At 39.7% G+C, this 17059-nt stretch overlaps 1 protein-coding gene across 2 annotated transcripts in view; it reads left to right on the forward strand.

Moving 5' to 3' along the window:
* Pias1 (protein inhibitor of activated STAT 1) overlaps positions 1–17059 on the forward strand; it is a 109437-nt gene that overhangs the window by 54706 nt on the left and 37672 nt on the right. For both annotated transcript variants that reach the window (XM_021640470.2, XM_021640472.2), the window contains exons 3-6: positions 8827–8911; positions 9140–9187; positions 15044–15134; positions 15847–15981. In XM_021640470.2, the coding sequence (XP_021496145.1) occupies positions 8827–8911; positions 9140–9187; positions 15044–15134; positions 15847–15981 (359 nt within the window). The remainder of the gene's footprint in view (positions 1–8826; positions 8912–9139; positions 9188–15043; positions 15135–15846; positions 15982–17059) is intronic.

The raw sequence follows: 17059 nt of genomic DNA on the forward strand, positions 1-17059 counted from the left end.
CAGAGATCGCCTGCCTCTAACTCCTAAGTGCTGGGATTAAAGACATTGTTACCACACCTGGCCCAATATGGTTGCTTCCTCTGTACTTTCTTGATATTTGTTTTCTTTTTGTCTTTTTAGTTGTTTATTGCTCTTCCCACCTTTTTTTATTTTTTTTTCTTCTAAAACGTGCTGTTTTGTTTTTTTGGCTGTAGTGGACATGTGATAGGTTACTTCTTTGTCAGGAATTCTGAGGCTCCATCACCAGATAGGCAATCCCCACCCACCTCACTGATTCTGGCACTCAGGCAAAACTGCCTTGAACACTACAGTAGAACAGCCAGAGAAATTCACCCCCAAGAGGTTTGGGGCCTAGAAGAATGATTTGTAAGCTAGACAGAGGCATGGTGACAGTGGCATCCTGATGGAGACTGCTGGTGTGGTGCTACATGGGTGATGTAGGGTTTACCTGTACTCTAGTGAGATGCAGTCCTAGCAGGCTCACACTGCTGCTTGGAAAGCAGATGAAAATGCCTTTCAAATCTGTCTTACAATCCTGTCCTTTAACTTTGTAATTTTGGTTGCTTTTAGAAAACTAATTACTAGCAGATTAATTTGAAGGCCATATCAACAACAGTCTTCAAAGAGGAATAAATTGGTGGTTGTGGTTGTTGTTATTATTATTATTATTATTATTATTATTATTATTATTGTAATGTAAAAGTCACTGCCCACTACAGAAACCCAAAGATTTAGGGTTTTATGTTCTTCCTTCCTTCCTCCCCTCCTCTCCCCTCCCCTCCCCTCTCTTCCCCTCCCCTCCCCTCCTTCCCTTCTTCCCTTCCTCCCTTCCTTCCTTTCTTCCTTCCCTTTCTATCCTTTCTTTCCTTCCTTTCCTTCCTTTCCCTCTGCCTGAGTGTGTGTGTGTGTGTGCATATGCCTGCTGCCTTAAAGAGAGTGTTAGAAGAGAGTGTTGCATCCCTGGAACTGGAGTTAGAGGTGGTTGTGAGGCACAGTGTGGGTGCTGGGAACTGAACTGTATCCCCTGCGAAGGCACTAAGTGTTCTTTACTGCTGAGCTGGCTCTCTGATCCCTGTATTTTCATTTCTGGGAGGAAAGCCCAGAAACTTTTACATTTTTAAATTGCAGAGATTTTGTTTTGTTTTGTTTATTGAGACAGGTTTCTCAGTATATAGCCCTGTCCTAGAACTCACTTTGTAGATCAGGCTGGCCTCAAATTCAGAGATCTGCCTGCTTCTGCCTCCCAAGTGCTAGGATTAAAGGTGTGTGCCACCGTCCTGGCTAAATCTCAAATTTTTAGCACACAGAAAATTTTGCATAGTCCTCAAATTCCCTAAAACCAGTGAGAAATCTGAACTGCTCTTGAGGTTTCTTTATAAGGTTTAAGCTGATATTTAATCTCCTCCTCTTCTCCCTGTGTTTCAGCAAATATGTGTATCATGTATCTAGTCTAGACAACTTACTTTAAAGTTAGTAACTAAGAAATACAGAGTGGTTGAAACTAAAAAGTGCCTTTTATGGAAAATATTCTTCCCTAAAATACTCTGAGCAATGTCCTCCAAATATTAAATAATATACAGACAGCTATAGACTGTAGGAACCAGTTTGCTTAGTAACTCAAACTTGCATGAGTAGTACCCATTTATGTTCTGTAATATTTGTGAAAGTCTTATTCATAAAACGAACTTTGGATATTTATATCTTCAGTGAGTTGATTAATAAAGTAGATTGGATACAACTTCACTAGCACTGTGCTTAGTTGAAGAAAACAATGTTGTCCAGTGTCCACCTTTTACCAAAAAAAAAAGAAGAAGAAAAAATAGAGTGCAAGCCAAATTTTGTTAAATAAAAGTTTATTGAGTTATGTGCTGAATAAGGATGTTTTGGTTAGGGATAAATACACAATGCTTCTCTAGCCACATTACATCTAGTGTCAGAAGTCTCTGGAATATGAAGTACCTTTTATAATGTTTGCATGACAACTAAATTGTCTAACGATTTATTTCTTTTCTAAAAAAATGGATTCATTTATTTTTGTTCTGTGCATCTGGGTGTTTTGCCTACATGTATGTCTGTGGATTATATGCATGCCTGGTATTCACGGAAGCCAGTAGAGAGTATCACAGATGGGTGTGAGTCACGTGTGTGTGTGCTCGGAATTGAACCCAGATCCTCTGGAAGGCAGCCAGTGTTGGTAATCACTGAGCAGTCTTTCCAGCATTCCCCCCTCCACTTCTCGAAAGAGCCCTTCATTTTTAGTTTATGTGTATGGGTCTTATGTCTGTGCACCATGTGTTTGCAGTGCTCCCGGAGGCCAAAAGAGGGCACTGGATTCTCTGGAATTGGAGCTACAGACTGCTGTCAGACTACATGTGGGTGCTGGGAATCGTATTCACCACATTCTTTGGGAGAGCAGCTGTGCTCTTAACCCCTGAGCTATCTCTTCAGCCCCATGATTCTACTTTTTTAAATGAACAAGAAGACATAAGAAAATAATACAGGTTTAACTTCTCTCTATGTTGTGTAATGTTTAAATCAGTTAAGCATGTATGTTTCCTCACTTACTGGCTTCTTCATAATGAAAACATTAAAAATCCTTTATCCCAGCTTTTAAAAATGCACAGGATAATCTACCAACTGTGGAGTAGCACACTGGATCTTTCTACTCCTGTATAGCTGTAAAATAGTAATTGATTAGGGCTTGAGACGTGGCTCATCCAGTAAAATGCTTGCTGTGAAGGATGGAGACCTGGTTTTGATTCCTTGGCAGTGATGTCAAAAAGCTTGGTGTGATGAAGCATATAACTCACCTAAGGGATACAGAGGCAGCCTGATTTGGAGGAAAACACAGTGAGAGCTGGAATAGTGTCTCAGTGGGCAAAAACAAAACAAAAAAACAAAAACAAAAAACCCACAAAACTTTCTTTACTGTTGTGTAATGCGCATCTTGAATAAAGTAAGGTCAAGTTAACTATAGAACTATAGTAAAAGATTCTCTTCAAATTCTCACTTTTCTCCTTATTCCCTATACTCTGCCAGTGATAGGTAACCTGTAATTTTTTAATTAAAAAAATCTGTAATTATTTATAATTTGGTTGTGTGTGTGCCATAATGTGTGTATGGAGGTCAGGAAACAACTTTTGGGTTTGTTAATTTCCTTCCACCCTTACACAGGTTCAGGAGATTGAACTTGGGTAACTAGGCTTGCCTAACAAACCTTTACCCACTAAGCCATCTTAATGGCCGTAGGTAACCGTTTTAAATTAAAGTTTATTTTTCTTGTCATTCTTCTCTAAAAACTCAGTTTTTATATAGCTGTGTATGTATAGATATGAGTGTGTATATATACACAGTTTGTTTTCTGAGATAAGATGCCACATTGTAGCTCTGACTGACCTGGAACTTGCTTTGTAAACCAGGCTGGCCTTAAACTTGAGGAATCCTCAGCTCCTTATATTTTACTTTTTCTTTATGTGAAGGAGCCTCGCTGTACGTTCCTACTGGCACACAGCTTACTGAACTCTTGCCTGTGTCTCCTGTGTGGGTACCAAAGGCGTGTGCCATCACTCTCAGTACACTTTGGATATTTGTTGTTGTTGTTCTATGTGTTTCTTTGTGTAGACCAGGCTGGCCTCAAACTCACCGAGATCTGCCTCCCTCTGCCTCCTGAGTGCTCTCTGTATATTCTTATTCCTTCTCTTACATCAAAGGCAGTAGATTAAGTTTTCTTTACTTATATACTTGAATGATATTTTTATTTTTTTAGTTTTATTTTATATGTGTGTTTTGCCTACATGTATGTACATGCACCGTATTTGTGCCTGATGCCTACATGTATGTACATGCACCGTATTTGTGCCTGATGCCTACATGTATGTACATGCACTGTATTTGTGCCTGATGTCAGAAGAAGACATTGGCTCCCCTGGAACAGGGGTTATGAATGGTTGTGAGCCACCATGTAGGAATTGAACACGTGTCCTCTGCAAGAACAGCAAGTGCTCTCAACCGCAGAGGCATGTCTCTAGCCTCTACTATGTTGAGGCTCACGCCCGTAGCAATATGTAGTAATTGCCTTCATTAGATTTTGCTTATACTCTGTTACATGTATGCTATTGAGACATCTCTTGTGAATAGATAATCTGTATAAAAAGGATATTTATGAACACTGTATAGCTATATGGTGGAAATAAAGCCTTGACATTATGAATCAGTGGGTACAGGTATAATATTCCAGGACAGAAAGATTAGAGATGGGAAGAGACACACTCTCAAGGCTATAGGTTTATTATAATTCTACTTGAAATATCATTTAGCTTTAAAGGTCATAAGAGTAACCAACACTCAGAAGGTAGAGACAGAAAGATCTCTGTGAGTTCAAGGCCAGCCTGGCCTTTATAGCTGGACTGTCTTTTAAAAATTAGTGCTAGTAAAAGGAAGGACTCAGGATGGCTGTGTGAGAAAGAGCACTTGCCCTGTAAGCATGAGGACTGAGTTTGAATTCCCACTGTTTACAGAAGAAAGGCAGGTGAGGACCTGCTGTCATGAATGGACGTGGGGACAGATGGATCCCGGGACTTCTCTGACCAACCGGCCAAGCTAAATTGGTGACCTTCATGTTCCATGAGAGACCATGGTACAAGGGGAGAAAAGCAAATGGAGGAAGACATCTGACATCTTGTTCTGCTTCCACATGTACACACACAACACAGCCCCAAAATATCCTAATAATTGGAAATCTGTCTAGATGACTGTGTGTTAGAGCCTTGTTCTGAACAAAAAGAAAGAGAAGAATAAATATGAGAAACCTAATGGTGAGGTGCTAAAGCAAAATAAGGTATAGGGACTAAAAGTAGTATTTTAGTATTTTCAAACCACAGTAAAAGATCAGTGGAAGCTGAGCACGGACGTTTCAGAAACCCCCGCCCTGGAGAAGCTGACGGAGGAGGATCACAAGTGTGCATGTAGAATGAGTCTGCTTTCCCTCCCCGAAAGTGATCAGTGGAAAAATAGCTATAAAAAAAAAAAAAGAAAGAAAAAGACAAAGCCATCAACAACAACAAAACAGAGTAACTTGGATGTAAAGACCTAATATAGGGTCCTTCTATTAGGATACAACTTGTAAAAAAGTACTTTTTTTGTTTTGTTTTGTTTTGTTTTGAGGCGGGCTTTTTTCTGCATAGTCATGGCTGTGCTAGAACTCACTCTGAACTGAACTCAAGGATATCTGCCCGTCTGCCTCCCAAGTGCTGGGATTAAAGCTTTGCACCACCATGCCTGGCTTGAAAGTACAACTTATTTAACAAATAACTGTAAGCAATAAGCAACTAAGTTTCAAATGTATAAAATTATATAGAAACAATGAAAGAATTTTATGTACTGGTCTTAATTAGTATAGAAATTTACAAATGGTTAATAAAGTAAGCTACATGAAAATGTAACTTCAGACATTTGTTGATTAATATATTTTTGTGTATGATATGTGTATATACATATTCATGTATGAGAGCACACATGTGTTGTTTTGCTCCTGAATGTGAGCAGACAGTCTCTGATATGAGTCCTTGCTTTCTACTTTGTTTGAGGCAGGATCTCTCTTGTTTACCTCTGCATGTTTTTCAAGCTAGCTGCCTTTGAGTTTCTGGGAGATTGTCCTGGCTCCACCTTCAATTTCACTACAGGAGTGCTGGGACTACAGACATGCACCACATCTGGCTTTTGCATTGGTTCTGGGGACCCAGTGATGTCATTGGACTTGCTCACTTAGAATTGCTGAGCCATCTCTCGGGCCAGAGTTAACTTTCATACCATCCAAAATTGCAGGTTTAATGCAGCTAAAATGCGGGGGAGGGGGTTGTTTACCAGACTCTAAGAAATATTTGTAACAAATTTCTAAGGGTTTTAATATTTTTACATATGGAACCTTTATGTAGACTTAAAAATAGTCATGGAATAAGATTAGACAATTAAATAACTTAAATTAACAAAAACAAGCATAGAAAAAATTTAAATGTAAACTAAACTACTAAGTAGTTACTGAGTACCACACATTAAATTGGCAGCAGCTGCCTTGCTGACCAGAATAAGGGCAATTATAAACTCTTGTGGGCTGTTGCATATCACAACTACTTAATACTCTTATATTATTATTCATGAAATCATTGGGGTTAGGGGTCCAGGGAGGAGAGAGATTTGCCGTCAACCTTGGTTTGTTGAGATGGAGTTTCTTACTGAGCCTGAAGCTCTCCTGTTCAGCTGCACAGGCTGGTCATCAAGCCCCAGGGGTCATTCTGTCTGTCTCAGCCCAGGGATTACAGGTGTGGGCCAATGACATAGCAACATGCCTGCCTTTTTACATGGGTGCTGGGAATCCACACCAAGTCCTGCAATGCCGCATCCATTGAACCATCTGTGCAGTCCATGAACATACTTTTTAACCGTGAAATCAGACAGCTCTGAGTTGACTGACTGGGAAGGGGCAGATGTGTCCATCTGTCACATACAGCCTAGTGCTCGCCAGCTTCAGCATCTGCAAGGGGCGTGTAGCTTTCCTTCACGTTGCTCAGGGCTGACGACACTAGATGTCACAGTAATAGTGGTGCTGTTATCACGGTCCTTCTGAAGTATGTCACAGAGTTGTCATAGATGTCACAGATGGCAATGGGTAACAACAAAGGTCTGTTTCTCCATGTGCACTCTGGGATGGAGGCAGGGGGAGGAAAGACGATGGAACTTAGAAGGCTACTTTACTTCATTGACTGAAGGGCAATGTCATTTGCACGGAGTTGGGCCAGTGTGCATGGACTGCCCATATTCTAAACAAATAATAAATTCTTTGAATGTGTCTTCGATTATGGTGGCCTTTTGAGTGTCACAGTCTAGGGTGTGTCAAGAGAAATTCTGGTGGAGAGGGTAAAGGCATCCATGTTTCTGATACTTGAAACATGGCTGCTCTGGATAGCGAGATGAGGCCAGTGCTTATGGCACCGGTGGGTGGAGTCTCTAGCATTGCAGATTTTAAATCATTAAGAAGCAGCCATGTTGTTTAAACCATCATCTTGTCTTTCTAAATCTGTTGCCATCTGAAACTTTACCGTAGTCAGATATTTGAAAACGTGTCTAAATTTTTGCCTAGTGAATAATAAGAATTTTTGTTCGAGGGAGATTATTTTAGCACTGTTTTAGAATGGAGCCAAAGATTTAAATTAGCTAGGCCAGGCCTGCTGGGGGGGGGGGGGGAATCTCTGTACAGGATCCTCTGATGATCCTGTATGTCAGTTTAGGTTGCTGACTGAGGATAGTGTTTGCTTTCCTGCATGTTGCTCCTTGGTTTTGGTTTTTGGTCATTGCCAGGTCGTCACTTCACAATTGTGGTAACTTCTGGTTAGCAACCGTTCCTTGGTGATAGATTCTTTTTAAAAAAAGCCTCTCCCCCACATGAAGCAGAAATGCAAATCTAGCCTTTAAAAGATGCTGCTCCTGCACAGAATGTAATTTTAGACCTGTGCTCTTTTCCGTCAGTGGTTGTGCAGATTTTTCGATGAGGCATGCTGCAGTTGGGGTGGTTTACATGCTGCTTGCAAGTAGAACAAACCTGCTTAAGCAAGAGATTGAAATGAGCTACCAGTTAGCTTCTGCAGTCTTAGACAGCCCACAGCCAGGAATTCCATGGTAGCAACTCTTAGTGATTCTTTTGTTGTAGAAAATTATCTTGGAAAAGTGCAGTTCAGTTTTTTTCCCCTGAAAGACAGAACCTCATATAGCCCAGGCTGACCTTAAACTCACTATGTAGCTGAGAATAACCTTGACCTTCTGAGCCTTCGGCTTCTGAGTACTGAGATTACTGCTGTGTGCCACTACACCCATGTTATGTGGCACAGGAATTTGCTAGGCAGTCAGCCTACCAGTGGAGCCACATCCCCAGGCCTGATCTTTCTTAATGTTTACAGTTTACCTATTCAACAAATAGTTATTTTGTGCTTAGCACCCAGCCCCTGAGTGTGTGTGTGTGTGTGTGCGTGCATGTGCGTGTGTGCGTGTGTTCATGGTGTGCGCACACCTGGCTGCACCTGTTTTGATCTCAGCATAGTTGGGGAATCCCTTTTTCTAAATGACACATGCTTACCTGCTTGCTGGCTGGCTTCCTTTTCTCCTCCATCCTTTTTGGGTTTTGTTCTTGTGTTTCTCTTATACCTTGTTCCTTCTTTGAGAAGTGAACTCATCCAAGAAGAAGAGAAGCTGCGTATGATACTGTATAAAATGTGTATGGTGTCCAGGTGTGGCAGTAGTCACCATGTAGTCACCTGTAGTCACCATGTTCGGGATCTAGGCACAGGAGAATTGTGTTTGAGGCTGATTTTGGCAACATAGCATCATGGCAAGATCCTACCTCAAAACAAACAAGCCTAGTATAAACAGAAGACAACGAAAGTTTTCATTTACTTTAAAAATCAAATGCAGTTTCACCTGTGGAAATCTCAAAGCAGGTACTTTGTTTCTTAGCTCAGAAACTATGTATATTTAAATTAATTTATGTAATTACAGTTTAAATGAAATTAGTGTTGATATGCCGTTATAGAAATGTGCGTATAATTAGATAACTTTTCATTAGTCTTTGCTATGTTTTCTGAATTTGAATTCTAATGTGCTATTTCTGGAATTAAGCCTCTCTGTACCTTTCTGTTTGACATGTCACATCTAGCTTATTTGTTAATTCTCAGTGCTTTCATTGTCTGGTCTCTAGTTAATTAATGATGTGGTTCTGACTATTATCTTCTGTACTGATGAATTTCAGGGTTATTAAAATGTAACTCTTTTCTTCTCCAGCATCAGACAACAGCCAGCGCTTTCGGGAAACCTGTTTTGCATTTGCCTTGACACCACAACAGGTGCAGCAGATCAGCAGCTCCATGTAAGTCACCTTCAGTCTGACCTGCAGTGTGGTGTAAGCCCAAGACCAATGTAGGAAATGGGTTCGCCTCCAGCATCTCTCTCTCTTACACACACACACACACACACACACACACACACACACACGGGCAGGGACACAACACTGTTGACATTTTTGGTATTCAGGAATGTAATGACATTTCTTTGTGTATATATTTAAAAATAATTTTTATTCTTTATTCTATTTTAGGGATATTTCTGGGACCAAATGTGACTTCACAGTGCAGGTCCAATTAAGGTACAGTGTTGACTATAATATATACTCAAATTTTAAAATATGATGTTTCTTAGAAATTAACTTTTAGAGAATCCCCTCAATGTTCAAGAAATGAATTGAAGACATTGGGTGAGCTACTTAGGAAGAGAAAGCATCCTGAGAGGCTCTGCTTGTTGCGCCATTTGGGTCTTCTCCGTAGTGCCTGTCCTCCGGTGACTGGGAAGCTGCAACTGATGGTGTCTTTAACGACACTTGCCAAGTATTAACTTTTGGGTGGTGTGGTGGCATGAGCTTTAACCCAGCACTTAGGAGGAGGCTCAGGAGGATCTCTGGTAGTTAGTTAGCTTTGCAGTCTGCAGTTCATGCACATACTCACCAGATATTCTAATCCCCCCATCCTTTTTCATTTGTAATTTAATGGGCCTAATTCAGAACTCATGTGAGACGTTTTGTGGATGTTCTCAGAAAATGTGCCGAAGCATGCCAACTTAGGCTTGCAGCCACGCCTTCTCAAGCTTTGTTAAGTTTTATTTATTTTTATTCCAGGTACATTGGTGTTTTGCCCGCATGTGAGGGTGTCAGAAGGTCCGAAATTGCAGTTATATGTGAACTGCCATGTGGGTGCTGGGAATTGAACCTGGGTCCTCTGCAAGAGAAGCCAGCGCTGTTAGCCGCTAAGCTAGTTCTCTAGCCCCTCTTTTTTTTTTTTTTTTTGCTTATATAAACCACTTTGTTGCTTTTCTAACTCAGTGAGTATACATGTCCCTATGGAATAAGAGATAAAAGGAAACAAAACAGTTGATTTCCTCAGTGAGCTGTTTTCCCTGTAAACCTGATAACAACAATCACATACAAATTAAAAGTGCACCAGTTTTCATTTGCACCAGTGGCCCTGAGAAGAGCACAGCCTACACCCCAGCCCAGCTTCATGGAGCCACGCACATACCTCTCACCTCACCTCTGTAATAGTGAGACTTGGTTCTAAAAGGCACTGGCAAAGGTATGCTTGCACAGGACTGGTACTTCACCCTCTGTCAGGAGCAGACTGTGAGAATGACTGAACAAATTAAAGGACAAAAGGCAGTGCCCTCATAATTAATTCCATGAGGCTGTAATGTTCTGCATATTTTTTCACCTTTTTTGTCTTTTCTGTTTGCTTGCTTGCTTATTTATTCATTCATTTATTTGCTTGTTTGCTTGCTATGTGTGCATGTGGGGTTTAGAGGACAACTTGAGGCAGTCACATCTTTTCTTCTAATATATAGGTTCCGGGAATAGAACTTGGATTTCCAGGTTTGACTGCAAGCACCTTTACCTGCTTAGCCATCTTTCAGTGCTCCCCCATGGATATTGTTATTGTTTGTTTTTGAGGTAAAGTCTCACATAGTAGCCCAAAATGGCCGGAAACTTACAGCAATCCTCCTGCCTCTGTCTCCCCAGTGCTGGAATTACAAGTGTGAGCTACCACTCCCAGCTCTTTATTTTCCACCTGCTTCAAATGTTGCTTTTTGTCATGTTTACTTGTGGCTGTACTGGGGCTGCCATTGTCTCCTCCTTCTTCATATCCTCCATCCATTGCACACCCACTGACTGGAAGTCCACTGCCTTCCTCTGTTCTGTGTATGACCTCTAGACTCCAAGACCAAAATAAAGCTTGAAAAGCATCGTTCACACTAAGATCTAGTGAGTATGCTCACTATTTTATATTCATATGCAACAGATATGACTTAACTTTTGAAGGAAGATTATCTTTCTTAGATACTAGCTATCTTAGGGTCACTGTTGCTCTTAGGAAACATCATGACCCAAAACTACTCCGGAAGGAAAGGGTTTATTTGGCCTACCTATCCTGAGTCACAGTCCCTTAAGGGAAACCAAGATGGGAACTCAGGGCTGATTGGGAACCTGGAGGCAGGAGTTGGTGCAGAAGCCTTGGAGAAACACTGATCACTGGCTTGCCCCTTATCACTTGCCTGACTTCCTTTTGTTTTTGTTGCTTTGATTTATTTTTTGAGACAGGGTCTCTTTACATAGCCTTGGCTGTTTTGGAATTTGCTTTGTAGACCAGGCTGGCCTCAGACTCAGAGATCTACCTACCTCTGCCACTTGCTTCAGCCTGCTTTCTTATAGTAGTCAAGATCACCAGCCCAGTAGTGGCACCACCCACCATGAATTGGATCCAATTAGTCAACCACTAATTAAGAAAATGCCCTGTGGGCTTGCCTACAGCCTGGTCTTGTAGAAGCAATTTATCAGTTCAGGTTCCTTCCTTGTAGATGACGCCAGTTTGTTCAAGTCGACATAAGATTAACCAACACAGCAGCTAATTTAGAAATCTCAAGGGAACCATTGATGGTTAAAAATGGTTTAGCTGGGATTGGAGAGATGGCTTGATTAAGAACACTTGCTCTTACAGAGGATCAGAATTTGTTAGCAGCACCCACATCCAACCTCACTCCAGCTCCAGGGGATCTGATACCTTCTTCTGGCCTCCCCAGTCACCTACACACACATGTTCTTAGAAACACACAGACACACACACACTTTTTTTAAATAGAAGACTATTGTATCCCTACCCTTTTTTTTTTTAATTTACTTTTTTGTTTGTTTTTACTATATAGCCCTGGCTGGCCTTCAATATGCTATATAGACTAGGCTAGTCTCAAATTCACAGAGATCTGGGATCTCACAGAGTGTTAGGATTAAAATTGTAAGACATCACACTGACCTTTCTTAGCAATTTTAAATTAAAACTTACCTTCAGATCTTCATGGACAAAAACTACCTAAAGCCTTTTATGTTGTTTTGGTCATTTGTTAAGTCAGTCTTTGTATCTTAATGCAGTAGTCGTTCTCATCCCCTTGTCTTCACATTGCTAAGCCACTATATCAAGTGCTTTTTTTTTTATTTCTCATTGTGAATGCTTATCTAAATCATGAAAGATAGTCTGGTTATTATTAAACATCTAGTCTCTTTTCATTTGTGGACCCCTTGCTTCTATTCTTGTGAAGCATCTCACAGAAACTGTCTCCTATTGGCCCTTTTTTTTTGCCTTCAGTTTTTTTTGGAAAGTTAGCATTTCACCCTTTATGTAATTGAATTAGAGTCATTTGGGTAAATTATTCTTTTCCTACAGATTCAGGTATTGTAGTGTCTGTTTGAACTTATTACTGTGCTGTAATAATACTTGTGGCCTCCTTTTATTGTTGTAAGTCAGATGTAGTGACACATTCCTATCATCCTAGCACTCAGGAGGCAGAGTTAGGAAGATTACTAGCCTGGGTAAGACCTGTCTCAAAAAAAAAAAAAAAAAAAAAAGCAACAACGTTAAAAGAAATAACCTGTAATGGAGATCTCTGCTGGGTTTAGAGATAGTGCTGTGAACTCTATGATATCTGTTTACTAGGAATATTTCTAGCAAGTTATTGTAGATCAGTATTTCTTACCCAACTGAGAGTCTATTAGAAACTGTGGCCTAAAAATGAGAGAGAGAGAGAGAGAGAGAGAGCACTCACGCTCTTTGACATGGTAAAGTGATTCCTTTACGTGGACCGTCCCAGCACTCAGCTTCCAGCCGGCAGACTAAGGCCTCTCACAGCAGAGGGTAAGAGCAGATGACTGCCTGTGATGGATCTTCCACAGGGTGAACAAGGAGCGCTCGCCTCCTCTACAGCCCAAAGATGCTGAGAGTTTACTGTGAAGATGGAGTGAGGTACAGGTGGATACTGGGGACAGAAAATTTAAAAAAGCTACTTCTCTAGCTCAGTAAAAGTCAGGCAGTAAATAGGATGAGAATTATAAAGATTTCCCCAAAAGATTAGAAATAAATGTTTTGTGATTTTTTTTTTTTTTTTAAATAGTACTCTGCTTTAGGCAAAAGTAGCACAAATGCTGTGATTGCTCCATCTTTGTTCTCTAATAGTGAAGGAGCTTCTTGACTCATTGGATGGAACTTGGTCTTGGAGGTGGGATTTTGGCTCCACAATCATGTTTTCAATATAGTCTCCTGAGAACCAGAAAATGTTTCAGAGGCCATCTGAGAACTGCTTACTGTGTGCTTTATCTTCCTCCTGGATTTATAGTGCACATGAGCTTGTTTGAAGCTCTGGGAAAATCTTTGATATAGAAGCTTTAATTGTTTTGATACAGGTTTTTTTTTTAAGTTTATTCAACTACAGAACCTTCATGAGGCTTCCTCAGTCATAGACAAAGAACTACAGGTAACTAAGGAATACTGAGGAAAAAAAAACTCTTTTTCAGGGAAGAGCACAGCAGTTAGTTACCCAATACCAAATGATCAGCATTGAAGACATATGTATACAAGTAACATTATATGGATTGAGCATGTTGTAGTTATATATTTAGAAATATGCACACTCAACAATTGAAGAGAGAGAGGTCATGAATTTAAAAGAGTAAGAGAAGGGAGGGAATCCTAGAAGAGGTTAAAAGGAGGAAAATGGAGACATGATGTAATCATAATTTCAAAAAATTAAAAGCTGAAAAAAATAACCTTTTAACACCTGCTAATAAAATTTGAGAAAGCTGCCTTCTCATAAGATAGTTAAATAAATTCTGAAGTCATCATGAACACTCCTGTAGGTTGGTAGTTACAACTGCTAATCCAGATGCTTGATGGAATTATGTGCTGTTGATCTTAAGTGGTTTAGCAGAGACAGAAAGAGTTAAGTAAGAAAACTCACACTCCTTGTCATAAATCCACATTTAATCTTTTGGTTGTTCAAGAAAGGGTGCTACATAACCCTGGCTGGTCTGGAACTCACAGAGATCCCTCTACTTCTGCTTCTGTGGTGCTAGGACTGAAGGTGTGGTCACTGAGCCCAGCCACGTGTAACTTTGGACTCTCCTCCCAAACCTAACCATGGATAGAATAGTTGACCAGTTAGGACATGATCTATATGTGCTACGTTTGGTGAAAATGAATGAGAGCCACCTGCGGCTCTTTTTGCTCTGACTGACTGATTACAGGATTGAAGGACTGGGTTGAAAAGATGCCTGGATCCCAGCAGTGCGAAGTGGCCGTTCTTAGCACTTAAAACTCACTGTTTTAGAGACAGGGCGCAGCTCTGAGATTCTTGTCCTCACTCTGTGCGCTCCTACAGACACTGAGAAATAAATAGTTTATTGTTAATTCCTTATTACTTCCTGTCCCCAGCACATGCATAAGGTCTGTTCCAGTTGCACAGAAACAGGAGGCATCTGTCCCTCCAGCAGCAGAATGTGGAATACAGTTTTGTGCAATTGTGACTTAATATCTCAGCTGTGTTTTGTTTCCTTTGATTGAGGATGGCACCAGGTGTGATTGTCTATGTGCAAAAGTTTGATGGGCTTTCAACATTTAAGTCATATACGTATTTTGTGGTAACTTGGAACACTATTATCTACACATAGTTTATGTATTGATAAGCTATCTAAATTTTTAATGTTTTCAACATCTAGACTAACTTGTTTTTCTTCCTTTTTTTTTTTTTTTAATTTTTGGAGACAGGGTTTCTCTGTGTAGCCTTGGCTGTCCTGGACTTGCTTTGTAGAGCAGGCTGGCCTTGAATTCACAGAGGGCTGGGACCACAGGCATGCGCCACTGTTCTTGGCATTCCAGGGTGTTTAAAGGCGTCACAAGTTTATGCACATGTGTGCGCACACAGCACAGGGCCTGTATGGTTCAGACCTCTGTTCAGAGGCCAACCTTGCTGTAAAAGCCTGTTTCATATGCTTATTCTTCATGTAAAAGTACTGTTTTTATTGTTTGTTCTTTTTCTGTTTTAAAATTGATCATCCTTCAAGTTAGCTATCAAATAAAAAATGTTAGAGGTTATCTTTTAATAAAGGAAATTAAATTTGATCTTTACCATTTAGGTTTTGTTTATCAGAAACCAGTTGTCCACAAGAAGATCACTTCCCTCCCAACCTTTGTGTGAAAGTGAATACAAAACCTTGCAGCCTTCCAGTAAGTTGTAAAAGCAATTTTGAATTACATTACCTATGTGACTATTACATAAGTCATCTTAGATAGTTTTAATTATCATTTTGGGGACTAAGGATGCCTGCTAGTGGTAGAGTGCTTGCTTAGTATTGAAAAGACCTTGGGTTCAGCCAAGGTCTATCACAGGAAGAAGACATTTTGTATGTGTGTCTGTATGTTATTGTATGTGATTAGGTGAGACCTGCTGACTCTAGATAGTAGTTTTGGTATGAACCATAGAGAGAAAATTCTAGCATTTTGAGCTGCCCGTGAGTGTTTTGCTGTGTTTTAGGGAGATGTATGTCAGTCGTAGCTATATTGCTGTAAGTCTGTGAGCCTAAGGTAGAGCAGAGTGTGGGGTGCTGCTGTACCTTAGCTGGGATGAGGTGAGAGCAGTGTTGGTTTCCCTCAGAATGTTCCTGCGTACCTCCTTAATCCATTGTGAACACATTCTCATTCTTTATTTAAGAGAATTTGAATTTCTGTCACAGCTATTTTTCTCAGGCTTAAAATGAACCTGGTAGGTTGTTTAGAGAGATCATTGCGTAGGTAACTCACAAGCGTTGTTTGTGTCCCTACTTTTTAATGAAAACATTTCTTTCTAGCCTGTACTTTGTGAATTTTTTTTTTTTTTTTTTTTTTTTTAAGAAATGGAAACAATTGTGGAAATAGTAGAAATATTTTTTTTTCCCCTTAGGGTTACCTTCCACCTACTAAAAATGGCGTGGAACCAAAGCGACCTAGCCGACCAATTAATATCACCTCACTTGTCCGATTGTCCACCACAGTACCAAATACCATTGTTGTTTCTTGGACTGCAGAAATCGGAAGAGTAAGTAAGCTTTAGTTTGTAGCTATTTTCCTGTCATAAAGTGTTCACCACCATGGCTACCTGAGCTTATATGTGAATTATACTATAAATGAGCAGAAAAGGACTTTCGTCTCACAGTGAGTCTTAAGTGAATCATGTAGTCTTCATTGGTTTTTCAGTCAGTAATTTATCATGTGTCTTCCTATGTCATTATATATTCTTTTGCAGCATTTTAAATGGCTGTATCAACATGGTTATAAGAACATGCCACTGTTTAACCTAGTTTCTGACATTGAATACTTAGTACTGTCCTGGCAGCTGTAGCTTTGTATACGTGAATGATGATATCCTTATAGTAAATTTTCAGAAGTAGAATTTTTGAGCCAAAGAGCATGAGGAATTTTTAGCAATTTTGTATGTGTTGACAGATGGCTTTCACCAAAGATGTACAAATATGTTCTGTGATTTATAGTGTTTATTTGTATGCCTGCAAACACTATTATCTTTTAAAAATTCTTTAGCATTTAGTACCCCTTTTCTTCTTGAGAAGAGTGAACATATTTGGTGTTTTTAACTGTTTACATTTTAAATCTGCACCCATATCCATTTTTCTTTGGTTCTTTTCTTTTCTTACTAGGTTTAATATGTTGAGAATTCACCCTTTGTTACATCCTGTAAATATTTGTCTCTAGTTTGTTAGCTTTTTATTTATGTGATTATTTATATGTAGGTATAAATTTTCATAGTACCAAATATTAACCAGGTGGTTTTTTTTTTTTTTTTTTTTTTGCTTTGTAGTCTTTCCCCTTCCCATAATGTTCAGTCTGTCCATGCTTCCCAAGCTGATGTTAATAAGCTAGACTACTAGACTATGAAGTTCTTTTTGTTTTATTTTTAAATATTTAATCCATATGTTGTATAAGAATATTATTTTCACTTGTTAGTCAACCCAGCTCTGATACCACTAAGTAAATGGTAATTCTGAAGCCACCCTTGTTATGTACATAATTGTTAATATTCTGCTCCAGTTTCTGAACTTTTTCTATACTGTTTCTTATTGTAACATTTGTTTTCTAGGATAATCTTTTAAATTGTTTAA

The sequence above is a fragment of the Meriones unguiculatus genome, chromosome 6 (genome assembly GCF_030254825.1).
Source record: "Meriones unguiculatus strain TT.TT164.6M chromosome 6, Bangor_MerUng_6.1, whole genome shotgun sequence".
NCBI lineage: Eukaryota > Metazoa > Chordata > Mammalia > Rodentia > Muridae > Meriones > Meriones unguiculatus.